The sequence below is a fragment of the Trachurus japonicus genome, chromosome 13 (assembly GCF_045865225.1).
Source record: "Trachurus japonicus isolate A0001 chromosome 13, Traja_1.0".
Lineage (NCBI taxonomy): Eukaryota > Metazoa > Chordata > Actinopteri > Carangiformes > Carangidae > Trachurus > Trachurus japonicus.
In genome coordinates this window covers 4,148,013-4,165,187 of record NC_140919.1, presented here as the reverse complement: position 1 = coordinate 4,165,187, position 17,175 = coordinate 4,148,013, and the positions used below count along the sequence as shown (strand labels likewise).

General features: G+C 43.1%; 2 protein-coding genes across 2 annotated transcripts in view; both read right to left on the bottom strand.

Annotated features, from left to right (window-relative positions):
- LOC146975290 (protein NLRC3-like) overlaps positions 1-17,175 on the bottom strand; it is a 79,712-nt gene that overhangs the window by 40,595 nt on the left and 21,942 nt on the right. The window lies entirely within an intron of this gene.
- LOC146975289 (protein NLRC3-like) overlaps positions 4,822-17,175 on the bottom strand; it is a 36,574-nt gene continuing 24,220 nt past the window's right edge. Inside the window, exons 9-10 of the mRNA XM_085794735.1 lie at positions 5,376-5,549; positions 4,822-5,090 (exon numbers count right to left, since the gene is read on the bottom strand). Coding sequence (XP_085650861.1) covers positions 4,907-5,090; positions 5,376-5,549 — 358 coding nt within the window. The 3' untranslated portion in view covers positions 4,822-4,906. The remainder of the gene's footprint in view (positions 5,091-5,375; positions 5,550-17,175) is intronic.

Sequence of the window (17,175 nt, the reverse complement as noted above, 5' to 3'; positions counted from 1 at the left end):
GAGTTTATTGCATAGCAGAAGTGTTATGTTGGTTTGCATTACGTTAGTAACAAGATTTATTAAAAAATATATTGCTAAAGATAGAAGATAGAACTTACTCTTCCTCGCTTCTCCTCCTCAGAGGCCCATAGTCTGCTCGATATATGTTGTACATATTTTGGAGTGTATATGGATTGAGGCAGTTGGGCTCCAGGCCAGGGTGGTCAGTCATGCACATCAGGGGATGTAGCACCTGGTTCATTCTTCTAACTACCTATTGTGAACAAAGACATCACAATATAATCTTGCTGGGCTAGAGGAAAGATACAAATTTTTTGAAACTTTTGAAAGACACAAGGTAAGAAGAAAATTATAGGCTACATGACCCACAAAACAAATGCCTCAGCAACCTGTAGTCACATGTTAACACTGTGATACTCAAACAGGAATATTTGATTAAAGCCAGGGCTTTTCAGAATGCAGGGTTACAGTCAAACAAAGCAGTCTCACAGTCACTACACATTTATGTTTTGTTTTTTTAAATAAATATTTGTGCTATGAGGTATGAGAAATCATGAATTCTTTGTCTGAGTCTGTGATAAAACAAACAAAACAACAACAACAACTAAAAACGCTATTTGTAAAAAATAAAATAAAATGCTACACTGCACTAACTTGGACTAAGCAGTCTGAAAAATGTTTCCGACATTCAGGCCTATTCAGAAACAAAAGGTAGGCTACGTCAGTAATGCAAAATAACGCAGAAATGCATTAGTCCGCGACCGGTGCGGGTGCAGCAGACAGCGTGCTTGGTCATATTTCAGCGCTATGAAGACAAAACATACTGTAGGCTAAGCAGTTCACTCTTCATCGGAAGTCGGACTGACGTAATGCGCCCACTTTTTTAGACAACTGTACCTTTGGTATCTCCCTACAGCAAACGTGTTCAACTTCAGTTGCCATTTTATTGCATTTGCCACAGGTACACCTATTCCAAATGCAAAAAAGAAAAGGTAAGATATGGCTTTTCAGCTAAGCAAACACATAAAGATGCCTACTGTTGGCTATAACAGTTACAGCAATATTGCTTAGCAACCAAACTTACAGTGGTAACACTTACCATGCTGACACTTCTTGGTCCATCCTCCGCGGCTGAGACGGATTATCCTCTGTATGGCTGAAATTCTCCGGGTCAGACTCGGGGTCCAACACATATGGACGCACCTCGTAGCTTGCCATGTTTATAAAGCCGACGGGTAAACAAATACACGTGGGGGGCGGGCCTGGGAAACCTCGGTCTGCCTGTAGAATCTTCCACTGAGCTAGCCAATCAGAGGAAAGCAGCAGCCAGAACGAAGCGTTTCCCGGAGTGGCCGCATAGCGGCTGAAATTGGGATTTTTTTTTATATCCATACGATACGACTAAATAGTTTTTGGAGCTAAAAATTATGCAGAAATACTCTATAGGTGTTCAAAATTGTAACAATGGGAAGCAAAAAGCAGTAAAATAAGCATAATATGTCTCCTTTAAAGCTTTGAACAGATCAGCTCCACAATACATTTCTGACCTCCTAAATGTCTATATTCCCTCACAATCTCTAAGGTCAGCTGATCAGCTCCTCAGCGGCTCCTAAACTGTGGAATGAGCTGCCATTAGAAATAAAGATTTATCTTTTGAAAATGTGCTATATAAATAAAGTGGATTGTATTGGATTGAAGGATGTCAACAGGGCAGCATTAGCCGGTGTACAGGAGTGGAGGTGGTCGGGTGTGTTGACACCAGGTTCATCTCCCAGAGGCAGCTGGAGGTCACTGTATAATTTTTTATGCAAAAATTTTATGCATGTGCTTTTATGGAAGAATTTGATGTATTAAAGGGAAAGTTAAAGGTCAAAGGTCTCTCTTCTCTCTCTCTCTCCTTCCTTTACTGTACTGAAGTTGTATTTTGATGAGGTTTCATTGTCCAATCACATCACATTGTTTGTAACTCATTAAAAGTGTCACATGTAAACAACATTAAACATTAATTATCTAGATTTAAAGGGCCCATATTATGCAAAATCCACTTTCTACAGGTTTTGTAGTGGTCCTATGTGTTCCCGTGGCCTTTCTATGACGCCTGGAGGTGAAAAAAGTCTGTTCACTCCCTTAATTGATTTCTACACTTTTTTGAGATCGTGTCTCCAAACGGGCGAATTGGAAGTGCTGGCAGACTTGACGTCAGGATGCCCTGAAATCAAGTGACTCCACCTCCCGGTACTTCCTTATACTCCCCCTGGGCCAGTCTGGAAAAACGTGAGCTCCGCCCGCTGACACTTTTCCGCCCCCCCCCCCCCCCCCCCCCCCCCCATCCACACACACACACGCTCTCTCTCTCTCCCCCCCGTCCGTCATTTGACATGAAGCGGTAGGCCTACGGGAGGAGCGGTCGGTACCGCGGCCGCCAGATGATCCTTTTGAATCATTGACTGAAAAACAGCCGCCTGTCATTAAAAATGAAATCGCGGATCAGAGAATATTGGAATGATACCGCTTCTCATCAGCGCAGCGGTCCTCATCACGGAATGAGAGACATCTGAAGGAGGAAGTCTCCTCTCCCGGCGCAAAACCACCTCAATACTCTCCGGTAACTTCTCATCAGTCCATACAGTGCAGTTTGTGCTGCGCTCCTCAGTTTAACTTGTTTTTTTTATTTGACAGTTTCACACAGAACTTTCTGATGGTAGTAGGAGTCTCTCCATGTTTCTCCTTCTGCCACAGTAAAAAAGAAAAAAAAGAAAGAAGGAACATTTAGCCTACATTTTTTCAGACAAGATGCCAGTCTCAGAATTTTTTTTATTTATTTATTTTTTTTATCGAAAGTCAATGCCCGACCCCTGTCCCAATGTCAACACTGGCACATGTACCTGTAGTGAAAACCACACCCTCTCCCCGTGACAGGTGTGGAGTGGACGTGGTTTACACATCTTATTTGCATTTCAAGGTGCAGACACAGAAACGGCTCGTTCGCAGGAGAGCTCTGGAGAGCCACTTTTAGATTACTGAGATGTAGAGCTGCAGATTGATTTGGGGAAAATACACTAGGAATACTATATGATTGGACAACTTAGAACCATGTGAAATAGTTGAAAAACAGCATAATATGGGACCTTTAATAACTCTTAGATCAGATTTACACAGTGAAGTCAGTGATGTTTAAAAAGCTGCTGTAACTCTGATCAACCACCAGGTGTCGCTGTTTTCACATGTTTAAAGTTTCAGGTTCCATCCACTCTTATCTACCTGTGGGTCGTACACCAAGTCGTCCCATATTGAGCTGTGGTGTTTTCTTCCTGCAGCTTTAGACATCGACAAGAAAACTACAACTAAGCTGATGTTATCTGACTCTACTTTACTTTACTGCAGTTTATCATTGCTACCTGGAGGTTGGAGTTAGTTCTCGTTTCCAGAACCAGACCAAACACTCTATGTAAGTGATTGCCGTCGGAAGATATAACTATTTAAGACTTATATTAACACAAATATTCTGCTTACTTCTGCTTTAACAGTTGCATCATTTTGGCAATTCTGATCATACTTATCTTCTAATCGATCTGCAACGCTGAGTAAATACAAACTGTTACTGCTCTTATAGTCAACAGTAGTTTACAGCAGGTCTAAACATTCACACATATGACATGTTCAAATAAATCAATAACAAAGTCATAAAAAAAACACTTTGGGCCAGATCTACTAAGATCCCAGATAACGGGCGCTAAATTGCGTGCTCCTAGTAAAATATTGCGTGTTTGGTTAGCGCACGCAAAATAGGTGATCTACTAAGAGTAACCCGCTAAATATAATAAAAAACACAATAATAATAACACAATAAAAACACACGCAAATCACACTATTTAAATGAGGGTTTTGCGCGTGGTAATCGTTTCCGCCATGGAGAGTGTGGACAGAGAGCTGGATGGACACAAACGCAGAATGAAAATGTGATCCTATAGATTAATAGAGGGACAAATAAACATATTGTCGAGTTGCAGCAGAAGAAACGTAGGAGACTATCTATGAGAAAGTAAATATGGTTGGTAAAACAAGAAGAGAACAGATGAAGTGAAGAGAAGAGGAGATAGGCAAAGAACAAAAGAAGATTTTGGTTTATAATAAAACCTTGACAAACGAGGGTGAGCTGCTCTGATCAGTGTTGATCAGCAGCTGCAGGTAACTGGGAGACCTGCTGTCATTCATTGAGCTGGAGCTGCGCGCTGTGGCACAGAGCTCAGGTGGGACACTCAGGCCGGATGTAAACACCCTGCAGGATCACAGACGGAGTGAAGGCAGCGGTGACGTCTCTCAGTCCCAGTCCCAGAGCTGAGCAGCCAGGTACTGGAGAGGGAGGAGAGGAGAGGAGAGGAGAGGAGAGGAGCGCACCGGACGAGAGAAGTGCGGCGTGCGTAACAGCGCTTATAGGACTTTTGATCGCTTGATCAACAAAGCTATTTAACCATCTGAACACAACTATTGGGCTTATCATTCATCACACGTGCTAGCTTGGCCTGGTGGTTTTATATCGCAAAGCAAAGCAGCAGAGTAAAAGACAACGGTATTGCTGCTACCTGTGTGTGCGCACTGCACAGCTCTCAATTTAAAGGGCAAGACGGCCTGGCCTGGCCTTCAGTCCAGTTTCTCCGCAAGCTCTTTTGATGGCAATTTTTACAAATTGATTGACTGATCGATAACATGTTAGTATGACTATAACAAAAACAAAAAATGCATCAGATTTTTGGGTGTGCCAGTGGCCGCTGTGGGTGGCACTGGCACACCCATGGCTACGCCATTGGATGATGTCATATGAGATGTCACATCCTGACAGGTTCACCTGCTGCACTTTACACTTTATTTCACTCCCACAGTCATCAGCTGTGGAAACAGCTACAGATCAGACACACTCCAGAGTCTCCAGTCGAAAGTCTGGACTCTCCACAAGATCATGAAGCTGCTGCAGATCTGAAGAGCTCAGCTTGTTGTAGCTCAGGTCCAAGAGTCTCAGGTGGGAGGGGTTGGACTTCAGAGCTGAGACCAGAGAAGAACAGCTGATCTCTGACAACCTGCATCCCCACAATCTGAATAAAGAATAAAAGAAGAAGAAGAAATGAAGATCACTCAGACATACACACACACATCTGAAGTGTTCAGATCATTGATTATTGATCAGACTGAGTGAAATGAGCTGAAAGTGAAGAGTCATTGTCAGTGTGAGAGAAGAACAAGTGGAAACATGAGACAACAACTATTTCAAACGTCCTTCATTCATGACACCAAAGTCAATTATTCAAGTTCTGAGTGAAGATCAATCAGGTTCAGTTGTGGATCAAGAGATCTACAACAGTAAGAGTCAGTGAACTGACCTCAGAGTCTCCAGTCTACAGTCTGGACTCTCCAGAAAACCACTCAGATCCTTCACTCCTGAATCCTGTAGCTTGTTTTCACTCAGGTCCAGGAGTCTCAGGTGGGAGGGGTTGGACTTCAGAGCTGAGACCAGAGAGGAACAGCTGATCTCTGACAACTTGCAGCTCCACAATCTGAATAAAGAATAAAAGAAGAAGATGAAATGATTGATGATTGATCAGATGTGTCCTGATCAATGATCAGTGTGTAAATTAGTAAAGGGACTTTGTCCTTGTGTTGTTGTGGATCATCATCATGTGGCCTTCTGCACACATCATCCACATGTCAGCACAGATTCATCAGCTATATCTGATCAATACCTGTTCAGTGTTGGGTAGTAACGCGCTATTATTAACGCTATTGCTTTATTCAGTAACTAATAACGTAACGTGTTGTTTTTTAAAATTCAGTAACTCTGTTTCCATTCCCAAACACTGTGTTACTCCGTTACTTTTGGTGAGGTTTTACGACACACAGTTCACATAGCATTTTAGTGATCAATAAAGTTTAATTGAATTGAAAAAAAAGACAAACCACACTGTGACAGTGTGAAAAGCAAAGCACTTGGCGCCCTCTTGCGTCCCACACGTAATCAAACACACTCCATGAAGAGGACTGGACCCGTCAGGGCAGGGCGTGACGGTGAGCTAAGGTAACGTAGCTAACGCTGCATCCGAAACCGAAGCTGTGTCCCAGTTCAGGCTGCAGCCCCTGAACTGGGACACAGCAGAGTCACAGCGAACACACAAGCACCCACTCCACCCGAGCAGCAGCGGTTGGAGTGTGACAGACGGACTCCAATTATGACACCTGAAACGGTAAACACAGAGCGATCGCTCTGGGTAAACACAGCTGGTCAATCGAAAAGAAATTACCGCTTGAGTGAAAACAGGTTCTTGAACGTAACTCAGTCAAAGTAAGACATATCCTCAAGATTTTTTTGCAGTTCTGTTAAGTCATGCTGCTCTACATGCTGACACCATGCAGCATGATGATGATGGTAAAACTTTACAGATAAAAACACGTTTTTTCATCAGCATCAGTACAGAACTGAAATGACAGCTAGAGGGGAGTTCAGTCATCCTTTATTTAATGGGAGAATTGGAAAAACATTTGAAAGTAACAAAAAAGTTACTCTCTTAGTAACTGAGTTACTTTTTATGAAGTAACTATAAACTGTAACTAGTTACTATTTTTCAGTAACTAGCACAACACTGTACCTGTTGGACTAAACACTGACTTAAACTCTCTGATTCAAGACCGAACTGGATCAAAGGTTAAAGGTCCAGACCTGAACCAGGACCACACAGATCATTGATTATTGATCAGACTGAGTGAAATGAGCTGAAAGTGAAGAGTCATTGTCAGTGTGAGAGAAGAACAAGTGGAAACATGAGACAACAACTATTTCAAACGTCCCTCATTCGTGACACCAAAGTCAATGATTCAAGTTCTGAGTGAAGATCAATCAGGTTCAGGGGTCAGTTGCACCGCCTCTCACTAAGTGTTTAACAACCTTAGTAAAAGTTTAAGTGTTTACTAAATCAAGATTTAGTCACTCCCAAATTAAAATTGGTTGCACCAATTTTACTAGGAATCACGTAGAGCTAGTAATTAGTGTGAATTGTTCTTCTGTTCGGCCATTTTCTTACGCCTTTTTACGGTCTTCTTCTAGTCCTTCATACTTTGTGCTATTTCAACAATTCATATATCAAAACGTGCAGCTTTTTCTGGACTTTATCATTTTATTCAAATTTTTCATACTTTTATACTTTTTCAAATATTTAACTTTTTCTGATTCCCCATAGAGAATGCATTGGAACAGTCTTCAAACTCTTCAAATCTTCTTACTTCTTTCAGCCACTAAAGTTTCACCATATTTTCTGCTAGAGACTTCATTCAAATTCTAAGCTGTAGACAAACGTTTTAAGTGTTCCTCTATGACTCAGTGTATTGATGTCTTCAACAGTTTCTGATATTTGGCAGTTTTAAAATCATTATGTTTTTTGACAAAATCCAGCTTTATAATGGGTGTGTGTTGCGTCTAACGAGCAGAGCTAGAGTGGTGACACTGTCAGCCAGAGTGGAGAGAGGCAAAAAAACATTCTAGAGTTTTTCTGGCTAAACTGTCAGCACGGCCACAAATTAAACTCTAGACACATTATTTTCTCCAGTTTTGTAGCCACACTTGTCTTCTGGCTAAAAGTCTGGTCAAAAATGCAAAGAGACTTAGATAATAATTTAAAATATTTTTTAAATGCAGCCAGGGAGCTCTCTGCTCTCATTCAGCCCAATGCATTTTTTTCACAGCAGCAGGAGAAGGAGCTCAACTTTGTAACTAGCTGTTAAGTGCTTTTTAATTCGATTTAATTCACCAAAAAATAGTCACAGGTCACAAAAAAGTCCTCTTCTTACTTGGTGTGGCTAATTTCTGCACTTTCCTTACTTTTTTTTTAAAGCAGAAGCCAGTGATCCTCTTATTATAGGTTTTCTTTGCCCCTCACATGCTGTCTCTGTCTGTAGCCTAGTGGTTAGTTTGCTGGGCTGAAAATCTGAAGGTTGCTGGTTCAAATCTTGCCTCAACAACAATTATAGTGAATTATTTTCCCAGTCGTCCTCTGTTGACTTCTGATAACTTGCTTCATGTTGAAACTGCTGCTCTCAGCCTGAAATTCACAGAAATTTTCATTCTAAGTCATTCAAGCTTGACTCTCAAGCTTTCTTGGTGTTGACACAGTGTGTTTCCAACAGGTGCCGCTTTGGGCTCGTTAACTTCAGAGTGAGACAGAGTGCAGCTCATCAACAGACAACAGTCTCTGCAGCTGTGTGTACACTGTGGCCTAGAGGCAGAGTCAAAGTCTACTGACCTTGAGATTGTGGGTTCGATTCCTACCTTGGTCAACCGTTTGTATGGTGATCACTGCTTGCACTATTTTCACCAAAAAGTCCTCTACCTACTTGTTGTGGCTCATTTCTACTCTTTTCTTTTTTTTTAAAGCATCATTGAAAAATCTCACATTCATGAAAGTCTCAACCTCTACTTCACCAGAAGTGTTGGAATAGCCCAGTGGATAAGGTTCCTGCCATCCAATCACAAGGTCACTGGTTCAAATCCCACCTGAGCAGTCTTGTTAGTGTGTCAGCCATTTTGAACTTTAACCAATACCACTTGGTCTGGTCACATGATCAAACTTGCGCCCCCACCTATTCTCTTTACCTCTTTCAATCTTGGTTTGTGTTAACATGTTTCTTGTTTATACCACTGCACTAAGATTGATTTGCACTGGAACTTTGAAAACCAAGAATGCAGCAGAGAAAAGCAAAGTTCTTGAATATGCACAGGCTTAAAGCTCTTGAATGATTTGTATCCATCATTTCTTGTCCTGCGCTGCCCACTATGGGACTTCACTGGCAGAATCCACCTCCCCTCCCCCCGCCTTCAATTGGTTACAGGTGTTCGTTATCTCATTGATTATTTGTACCACATCATCACATTACAATGAATGACAACAGCCTTGGAAACAGTGTGCTCTCTGTGGCGAAGCGGCAGAGTAAAGGTTTAGTGATCATGAGATCATGGGTTCCATTCCTGCCTCAGTCATGTCATTGCTTGACTTTACTTAACTGCTTCCAACTATTCAGCTGTCACTGACCATGAGGTTGTGGGTTCGATTCCTACCTCGGTCAAACATTTGTATGGTGATCACTGCTTGCACTATTTGCTAATTCTGCAACAGCGTTCAGCTGCTTTCAGCATTCCCACGCATTTCCATCAGAAAATGCTACTTTATCTAGTCATTAATGCAATTGTCACAGGGTGACAGGTTGAGAGTGGGTGGGTGTGTCTGCCTGCGTACCTGCAGCACTAATTATCTGATGCTTTGCACGTGTGTAATTGAGCAGCGCTGGGGGGAGGGCTGTGGGTGCTTCACTCTTTTTGATTCAGGAGCAGCAAGCGGTGAGCAGGCTAGTGTGGAGCAGCTCAGCTGACACGGACGAGGGACACGGGCAGGAACGCCAGGAAGGATCGAGTGCAACCTGACGGTCATCACGACTGGAGACGAGTGAGTCTACCTGAGAGTAGCCTCGCATCACCAGGCTCTTCAGACAAGCGAAGAGCCTGGTGTCCGTTACCTCGAATTTCGTCTGCATTCTGGTTCCTGTCTGTAGCGGAAACCAAAATCACCAAATTCACCAAAATAAAAGTGTTCACCAACATAAAACTTATAAAATAAACATTAACTTGTAATACAATAAAAGCAAAATGTTAACTTAATGGCTCGGGGACTTTCTTGTAAATTATATTCCTTAAATTAAAGAGTTTTACCGCATTTTATTAGCTCGGTGCTTTTATTTTGATGGAAAGGCCTGTCTCTCTCGCCCTGGATCTGTTTCCTACCAAAACAGCGAGTCAACGGCCCCAGACTAACCTGAGAGCACTTAACACGGCTGTGGAGCGACAGGAATCGCCGCTGCACAGAGGGAGGATGCCATCGGCACGCCAGGCCGACCAAGAGGACGCACAGTGCGAGAGAGGGAAGCCGTGGGAGACAGTGGAAGGGTGGGGATGCGTTCCACCCTTCCTCCAGCTAAGTACCCTTTCTATAGGACGAATCGCCTTGTTGTTTACAACTACTTCCGGGTAGAAAACCAGCATTCGAACAATAGTGACAGACGAGAGTTTCGCTATATATACAGGGTTGCCAACTTTTGGTCCTGGGCTGGAGTGAGATTCTGTTGGCGGGGGGGGGGGGGGGGTGTTTGTCTATAATAATAATAATAATAGTTATGTTTATTGTAGTTTTTCTCTCTGTCTCTCTCTCTCTTACACACACACACACACACACACACACATTATACCTGCAAACTGAGTAGGCTAGAGGTGTAATAGGTGACAAAATATATCCCTCTAGGGGGGTCTGGGGGCACCCTCCCAGGAAAAAATTGTGATTTTAACATGTATTTGAAGCATTCTGGTGTACTCTGAGAAGAAAATAAAGGGAAAACACAACATTTGCTTCAGATAAGAGGGAAAAAAGCAGATCTGTGGTTCCTATCATTGTATGGCTGGAGTGTATGAAACTGGTCTAGTGGGGAGCTGTGGCTTTTGGCCTGGACCAGCCTATTGAGCCTATTAATATATGAAAGGACTGAACAGACATGTCCTGTTCAGTCTTCTACTACAGCCTGATGATACAAGTCAGGTCCTGAAATGTGTGTTTCTCTTCTGTAATAAACATTCTACATACCCATTCGGAGTTTGCAGACCGGCCCACGTGCATGCATGCGCAGTTGCGCACACACGTACACACAGACGTACACACAGACGTACACACACACACACACACACACACACACACACACACACCTGTTGCTGCGCTGTCTCTCTCTCCTCTGCTCTCTGGACTGAGCTGCCTGGCTGTACTTTTGTGCTACCCAGTCTGCATCTTGATTTTATAGTTTTCAACGGACTGGCCCAACCAGCCCGACCGCAGGCGTCAGTTCGAGCCGCGTTCAGTCTGAAAACATAACTCGGTCAGGTCAGGTTGTGTCGCTCTCTCCCTCTTTTTTTTGGCCATCGGATTCGGACCAAGTCGGGTCCAGGCTTCAGCACCGTGCCGCTGTTGAGGGGGGGGGGGGGTGTCGCGGATCGATAACTCCCCGTCCTACTGTGCTGTGATCACAGGCTTGAGCAGCCGTCCAATCGACACGCGGATAAGCATCGCGCACACCAATCATAGAGCCTATTGATGAGTGCCAAAGCTTGCTTTAATTTTTTTTTTTTTTGCCGAATCGCTTGATTTTGGCGTGAGAATTGTTTGAGTGGCGTGAGAGCGTGAGACAGGACCTAAAAGCGTGTGACACACGCCAGATGCGTGAGAGTTGGCAACCCTGTATATATCTACTTTTTCACGTCACTATATCACCGTTTAGACTAATCTGATGTTTGTAAAGTTAATAAAACCAATGATTGGACAAACATTACTATTTATGTGTGCACATTTTTGTAATTAGTCATGGTTATCAGAGATTAGCTGGGCTAACGGTTAGCTACCTGTTTAACTTTAATAACTCAGTGACTCAATAAACGCTCCATGAAAAAATATTTTCTCCAGCGGATATCTGAGTAACAACATGATTGAGCTAAATGGAGTAGTTTCATGTCGTGTCCCACAACGGGAGGGTTTTAACAGCTGACGTCCTGCTGTTAGCTTAGCTGCCGCCGTTAGCTTAGCTACCGTTAGCTGTCCCTGTCAGCTGAGCCACTGATGCTTTCTAGACACTGTGATTCCCCCAAACTGAATAAATCCAACACATAGCAACACAAAACACACACACAGAAATAGTAATGTTTCTTCAATCATTTCAGATTTGTCTAAACGGTGATAGGGCGTGAAAAATATGATATATAGCTAAACTCTCATTCGTTACTAGTGATCTCATTCAAATTACAGCTGGTTTTCTACCCGGAAGTAGAATGTAAACAACAAGGAGATTCGGTCTATCCCTCGCCTATAGCAGCAATTGCATGAACAGGCTCAGTAGTTTGGATGGGGATTAGTTTGAGTTGCAGTGAAATTGATTTCTTTAACCTTTGATTACTTTATTTGTTTTGACCTGCCCTGTGTTGGCTTTTGTTTATTTGGTTGAAGTATTAATTATTCCCTCCCCACCAAAACTGTTTGATGCCCTGTAAGCCAAATCAGCTGAAGACTGATGGACTAAACACCCTGACGGTTACCTTGTGTTCTCCTTTCTCTTCCTAAAGTGACTGACTGCCAGTGGTATTGAGGCCTGCTGCCCAAGAGCTCAACACGTTCCTCACCCAGGAGTAAAACACACTGGACTCTTTTATATGGACTCTTAAAAGTATCTTTTTATTTTATTGATTGTTGTAATAAAATATATATTTTTGGAAGAAACTCCCCTCTGGTCTCTGTTGGTTGTGGTGGTCGCTCCCCTCAGAAAACATTGTGGTCTTGCACCCTGTCTCAGTCACTCCACTCGGTGACACAATTCTTACCGATCTGGCATTTCACACAGCATAACACAAACATTTGAAAATCAACAGCTCCACCTCCCTCACAAGTCCCACCCACCTCTCCCTCCTACCGCACCTCCACGTGCCCCCTCCCTCCCTGCTGCATGCGTTGGCATGGCAACGGTAAACAGAACAGGAACGCGAGTGAAACGGGAACAACATAGTCAAACACAACACCGGAGTTTTAAACCGTATAAACAGACTCAGTGATGACTGATGAGTTTTATAATAAACTGTTGCTAGGCTACTGCTACTGGAGACACAGGGGAAGTCATTGTTACACATTACAGTTCTCAACGAACCAGGCTGGCGGCCGGACCGCGACCTGGCCGAGTCGGGCCGCGACGGTCCGGAGTTCAACCGGGTCTGGACCGTTGAGAACGGGCGCATGACGTCTGTCCCACTACCCATTTCTCCGACCGTACATTTCTTTATTTTTGTGTCCATTAGTCCGACCTCCCACTTCTCCGACTTAAGTAGCCCTAACCCTTAACCTTACCCTAAACCTAACCTTAACACTGTAGAATGGGTAGTCGGAGAAATGAGCTGTCGGACTTTTGGGCAGTCGGACTGACGTATGCTCCCCGTTGAGAACTCCCAGAGCTAACAGTAGCCTAGCCGTTAGTACTGGATGCTTTATAGACAAATGTGACTTCCTGTGTTTACATATCACTGGGGGCTGCTCACTATCAACGTTACATTATCAGACATGAAACTCCGCGACCAGCTGCGGCTGCAGTTATTGGTCTTTTAAAAAACTATTTATTTCCAAAAACCTTCTTTCTAGTGTGTGTTGTGACTCTAGTCTCCTCTCTCTGTGTCCTGCTACTGCTCTGGTGTCAATAAAGTTAGGTTTTTTTTAAGCGTTCTTCCTGTCGGGGTGGAGAGGAGTGCACAAAGTCATTACATATTAAGTAGGTTCGGTCGCTCGTCAAATCTTATTAATCAGATCGAATAATGTTATTGGTCAGACTTTTCTCAGAATTATATGAGAATGGAAAAATGATGAGTTTTTAACCCTGTTGGGTTTCTCTTACATTTTAATGTATCATCAGATTATTAATAGCATTTTAACTTAGTCAAAGAAATGTGCAAAAGTTCCAGAAAGGTAAGAATTGCTTTAAGTGTTTCCTAAATATTTACACCTACCCTAGGGGTTGTGTAGCTGTTTCCTAGTTATCTAGTTTGCCGACACAGGATCAACACCAACTGAAAAAAACAACAATTGAATCATTTAGAGAGGCATGCTTTATAAGACAGAGAACCTGCTGTTAGGAAAATTGTTTTGAGAGACAGAATCCACCCTTTAGATCAGATATGGGCATTTTACGGCCCGCGGGCAGAACCCGGCCTGTGGACCATCTCAATCCGGCCTGCAACGTCCACAAAGAAAAAGAAAAGAAAAGAAAGAAACTCCACCTTATGTATTGGCGAATGAGTAGGCCTACAATGACTTTGAACTGCTATATGACCCGATTGCTTTATTGAGGGGCATTAATCAGCTGTTTGAAACAGTGACAGCCCAGAGGTGGCAAGTAACGAAGTACAAATACTTCGTTACTGTACTTAAGTAGATTTTTCAGGTATCTGTACTTTACTTGAGTATTTATTTTTCTGACGACTTTTTACTTTTACTCCCTACATTTATACGCAAAAATATGTACTTTCTACTCCTTACATTGTAAAAACAGGCTCGTTACTTTTTTTTTTTTTGACACGACGTAAAAGCACCGGCAAAAGACGTGACGAACTAGAGAGGGAAAGAGGGAGAAGAAGAGGGAGGGAGGAACACTGTACAATCAGCGCAATATAGCGCATTTACCGTTTACGAGCGGCAAAGCGCAACCTGTCCATGCGCCCGTGTCTGTGTGTACGTGTGCGCGCGTGTGTGTACGTGTGCGCGTGTGTGTACGTGTGGTGCGAGAGAGACGGCAGGTGGACTGACTGGCAGAGATGAGAGGTGGTGAAACGCTGTTTAAAAATTCTTATTGTTATTATTTTGTGAGAGTCTGTGGCGGCCCAAACGTTGGGAAACACTGCCTCTGGTCAGTTCAATCTGGATTATTCTGGCTGAACTTTTTTTGTTTAAAGGACAATTCCAGGCGAATTCAACTCAGGGGTGTATTTTCATATCATTTTAGGTCTAAAAGAATGAATCTGAAGATTTTCAGTTTAATTGCTCCTGTTTTGTGGTAGTTGTGTCTGTCCCCGCATCGCCACGGCAGCAATGAATGGGAGTGGATGTAAGTTCCGCTGCTTAGGCTGTTTCCATCCCTCAAAGCCACAGACAGCGTCAGATGGAGACTCAAACATGCACCCAGAAGTTTATTTACTTCAAGCAAGCCGACATGTTTGTAAAACTAGATCTAATTCAAAGTCTCCCGGAGTCTCGCGCGAGACCCAGTTGCCGTGCTCGGTGTGTTCAGGAGCAGTGGGAAAAGCTACCGTTTGTGTCATAAACACAGGAATATCAACTCTTTACTTGCTTCAAGTAAAAAAAACTTCTCGGCGCATCTTTGAGTGGCCACCTGACGCTGTCTGTGGAAAAAAATACTTCAAGCAAGTAAAGAGTTGATATTCCTGTGTTTATGACACAAGCGGTAGCTCCTACTGCGCCTGAACACACCAGCACTGCAACTTGGGTCTCGCACGAGACTCCGGGAGACTTTGAATTAGATCGACTTCTACAAACATGTCGGCTTGCTTGAAGTAAATAAACTTCTGGGTGCATGTTTGAGTCTCCATCTGACGCTGTCTGTGGAAAAAAATTGCGGCTTTGAGGGCTGGAAACAGCCTAAACAGCGGAACTTACATCCACTCCCATTCATTGCTGCCGTGGCGACGCGGGGACAGACGCAGCTACCGCAAAACAGGAGCAATTAAACTGAAAATCTTCAGATTCATTCTGTTAGACCTAAAATGATATGAAAATACACCCCCGAGTTGAATTCGACCGGAATTGTCCTTTAACAAAATTATCAAATGATGTAGGTTTCATTAACGGCAAAAATTCATTTTTACTTCCTACTATTACTTTGAAAGTACATTTCAGAGCCTGTACTTTCTTACTTTTACTTAAAGCAGAAGTAAGTGATATTTTTGTGTTAATCTAAGTCTTAAATAGTTGTATCTTCCGACAGCAATCACTTCTATAGAGTGTTTGGTCTGAAACACGGGTCTGTCAGTCACTCTGCTCTGCTCTGAGCCCAGGAGAAAACTTTTATCGTATCCTACAACCTTTATCCAATGAGGAGAGAGAACGGCATAAAGGGGCAGTCCTCTCTGTGTGTGCAGCCAAGGGATGCGCCTGAATGTGGTGACGTAGGGACGAGGACCAATAGATCCATGACGAGGGCGGGGGCTGCTAACTCCATCGGCTGACAAGACGTTATGGTGCGTTCAAGGCAACTCGTAACTGGTGTTTTTCCGACCGTGAAGTGGTACCAGTTCGATCTGGTACGAGTTCACGGGTCAGAAGTTACGAGTGGCCGTTATAGTGACTTTCACAGGTAAAACAGGTCGGAGAAACACGAGTGGGTTGCCTGAAACGCTACAAAGTCGTAAGTGTTGTTTCAAAAGCCTGCCTGGAACGCAGCATTAGCCAAAACGACCGGATCACTTACTTCTGCTTTAAGTACAGAATATGAGTACTTTTGCCACCTCTGTGTACAATACAAATGCCTACGATTCACCATAGTGAAGTACATTAGGATATATTTTGTGTCCGGCAGGTAAACTTAGGCTATGTGAACAATTTATTTATTTATTTGGTTCATTTCGGGCATGTCAATTAGTCATCATCATCACACATCATCTCAATCCAATTAATACAATACACATGACCGAAAGGGAAAGCGGGAGAAGCAAAAGCTTAACAATAACATTGATGAAATGGATTCAAGATGAATTATCGCGTGGTTATTTGCTTTGCAGTGAATCGTGCAATGGAAATACTTTTTACTTTTAATAATACTTTTGAGTAAATTTCAGAGCCTGTACTTTTTACTTTTACTTGAGTAGATATTTGGATCAGTACTTTCACTTTTACTTAAGTCGTTTTTTACACAGGTACTTTTACTTCTACTCGAGTAAAGAATCTGGGTACTTTTGCCATCTCTGCAGGCCCGTTAGACAGAAAGCTCCGTAGGTAGACGATCTCCTGCAGGACAGTGATGAACGGCAGCTCAGTCTCTTTCTCTGTCTGACACCGGTGGTCTGACGGAGGAGAGAGAGGAGCTGCTCTGGTGCAGGTTTTCTCCACAGCCGAGTTTCTGACCACCAGGACCCTGTCAGCAGGAGACCGGGGACCGAGCCGGTGTTTCACAACCCTCAGTCAGCCGAACCATGTCATAACTGCTGACGGTTACAAAGCCCCACCACGGCACCTAATTACAATTTCCCAAACATTGAAGTTTAGCAAACTGTGATTAAAAGAGCCTTTTATGAGATCGGTGGGTTTTCTGGCGTGATCAGCCTAATATTTTCTTCATTAAGTGATGCAGGTCTGTTAAAGTTTGGGTTATCTACAGAAATAGAACAGTCTCACTGAATCAGAACTGAAAAGGATCCAAGTGGTTAATTGTAATATTGATGATTGGTAGAGCAGAGTGACTGAGAGACCCGTGTTTCGGTCCAAACACTCTATGTAAGTGATTGCTGTCGGAAGATACAACTATTTAAGACTATTTAAGAATATTAACACAAAAATATCGATTACT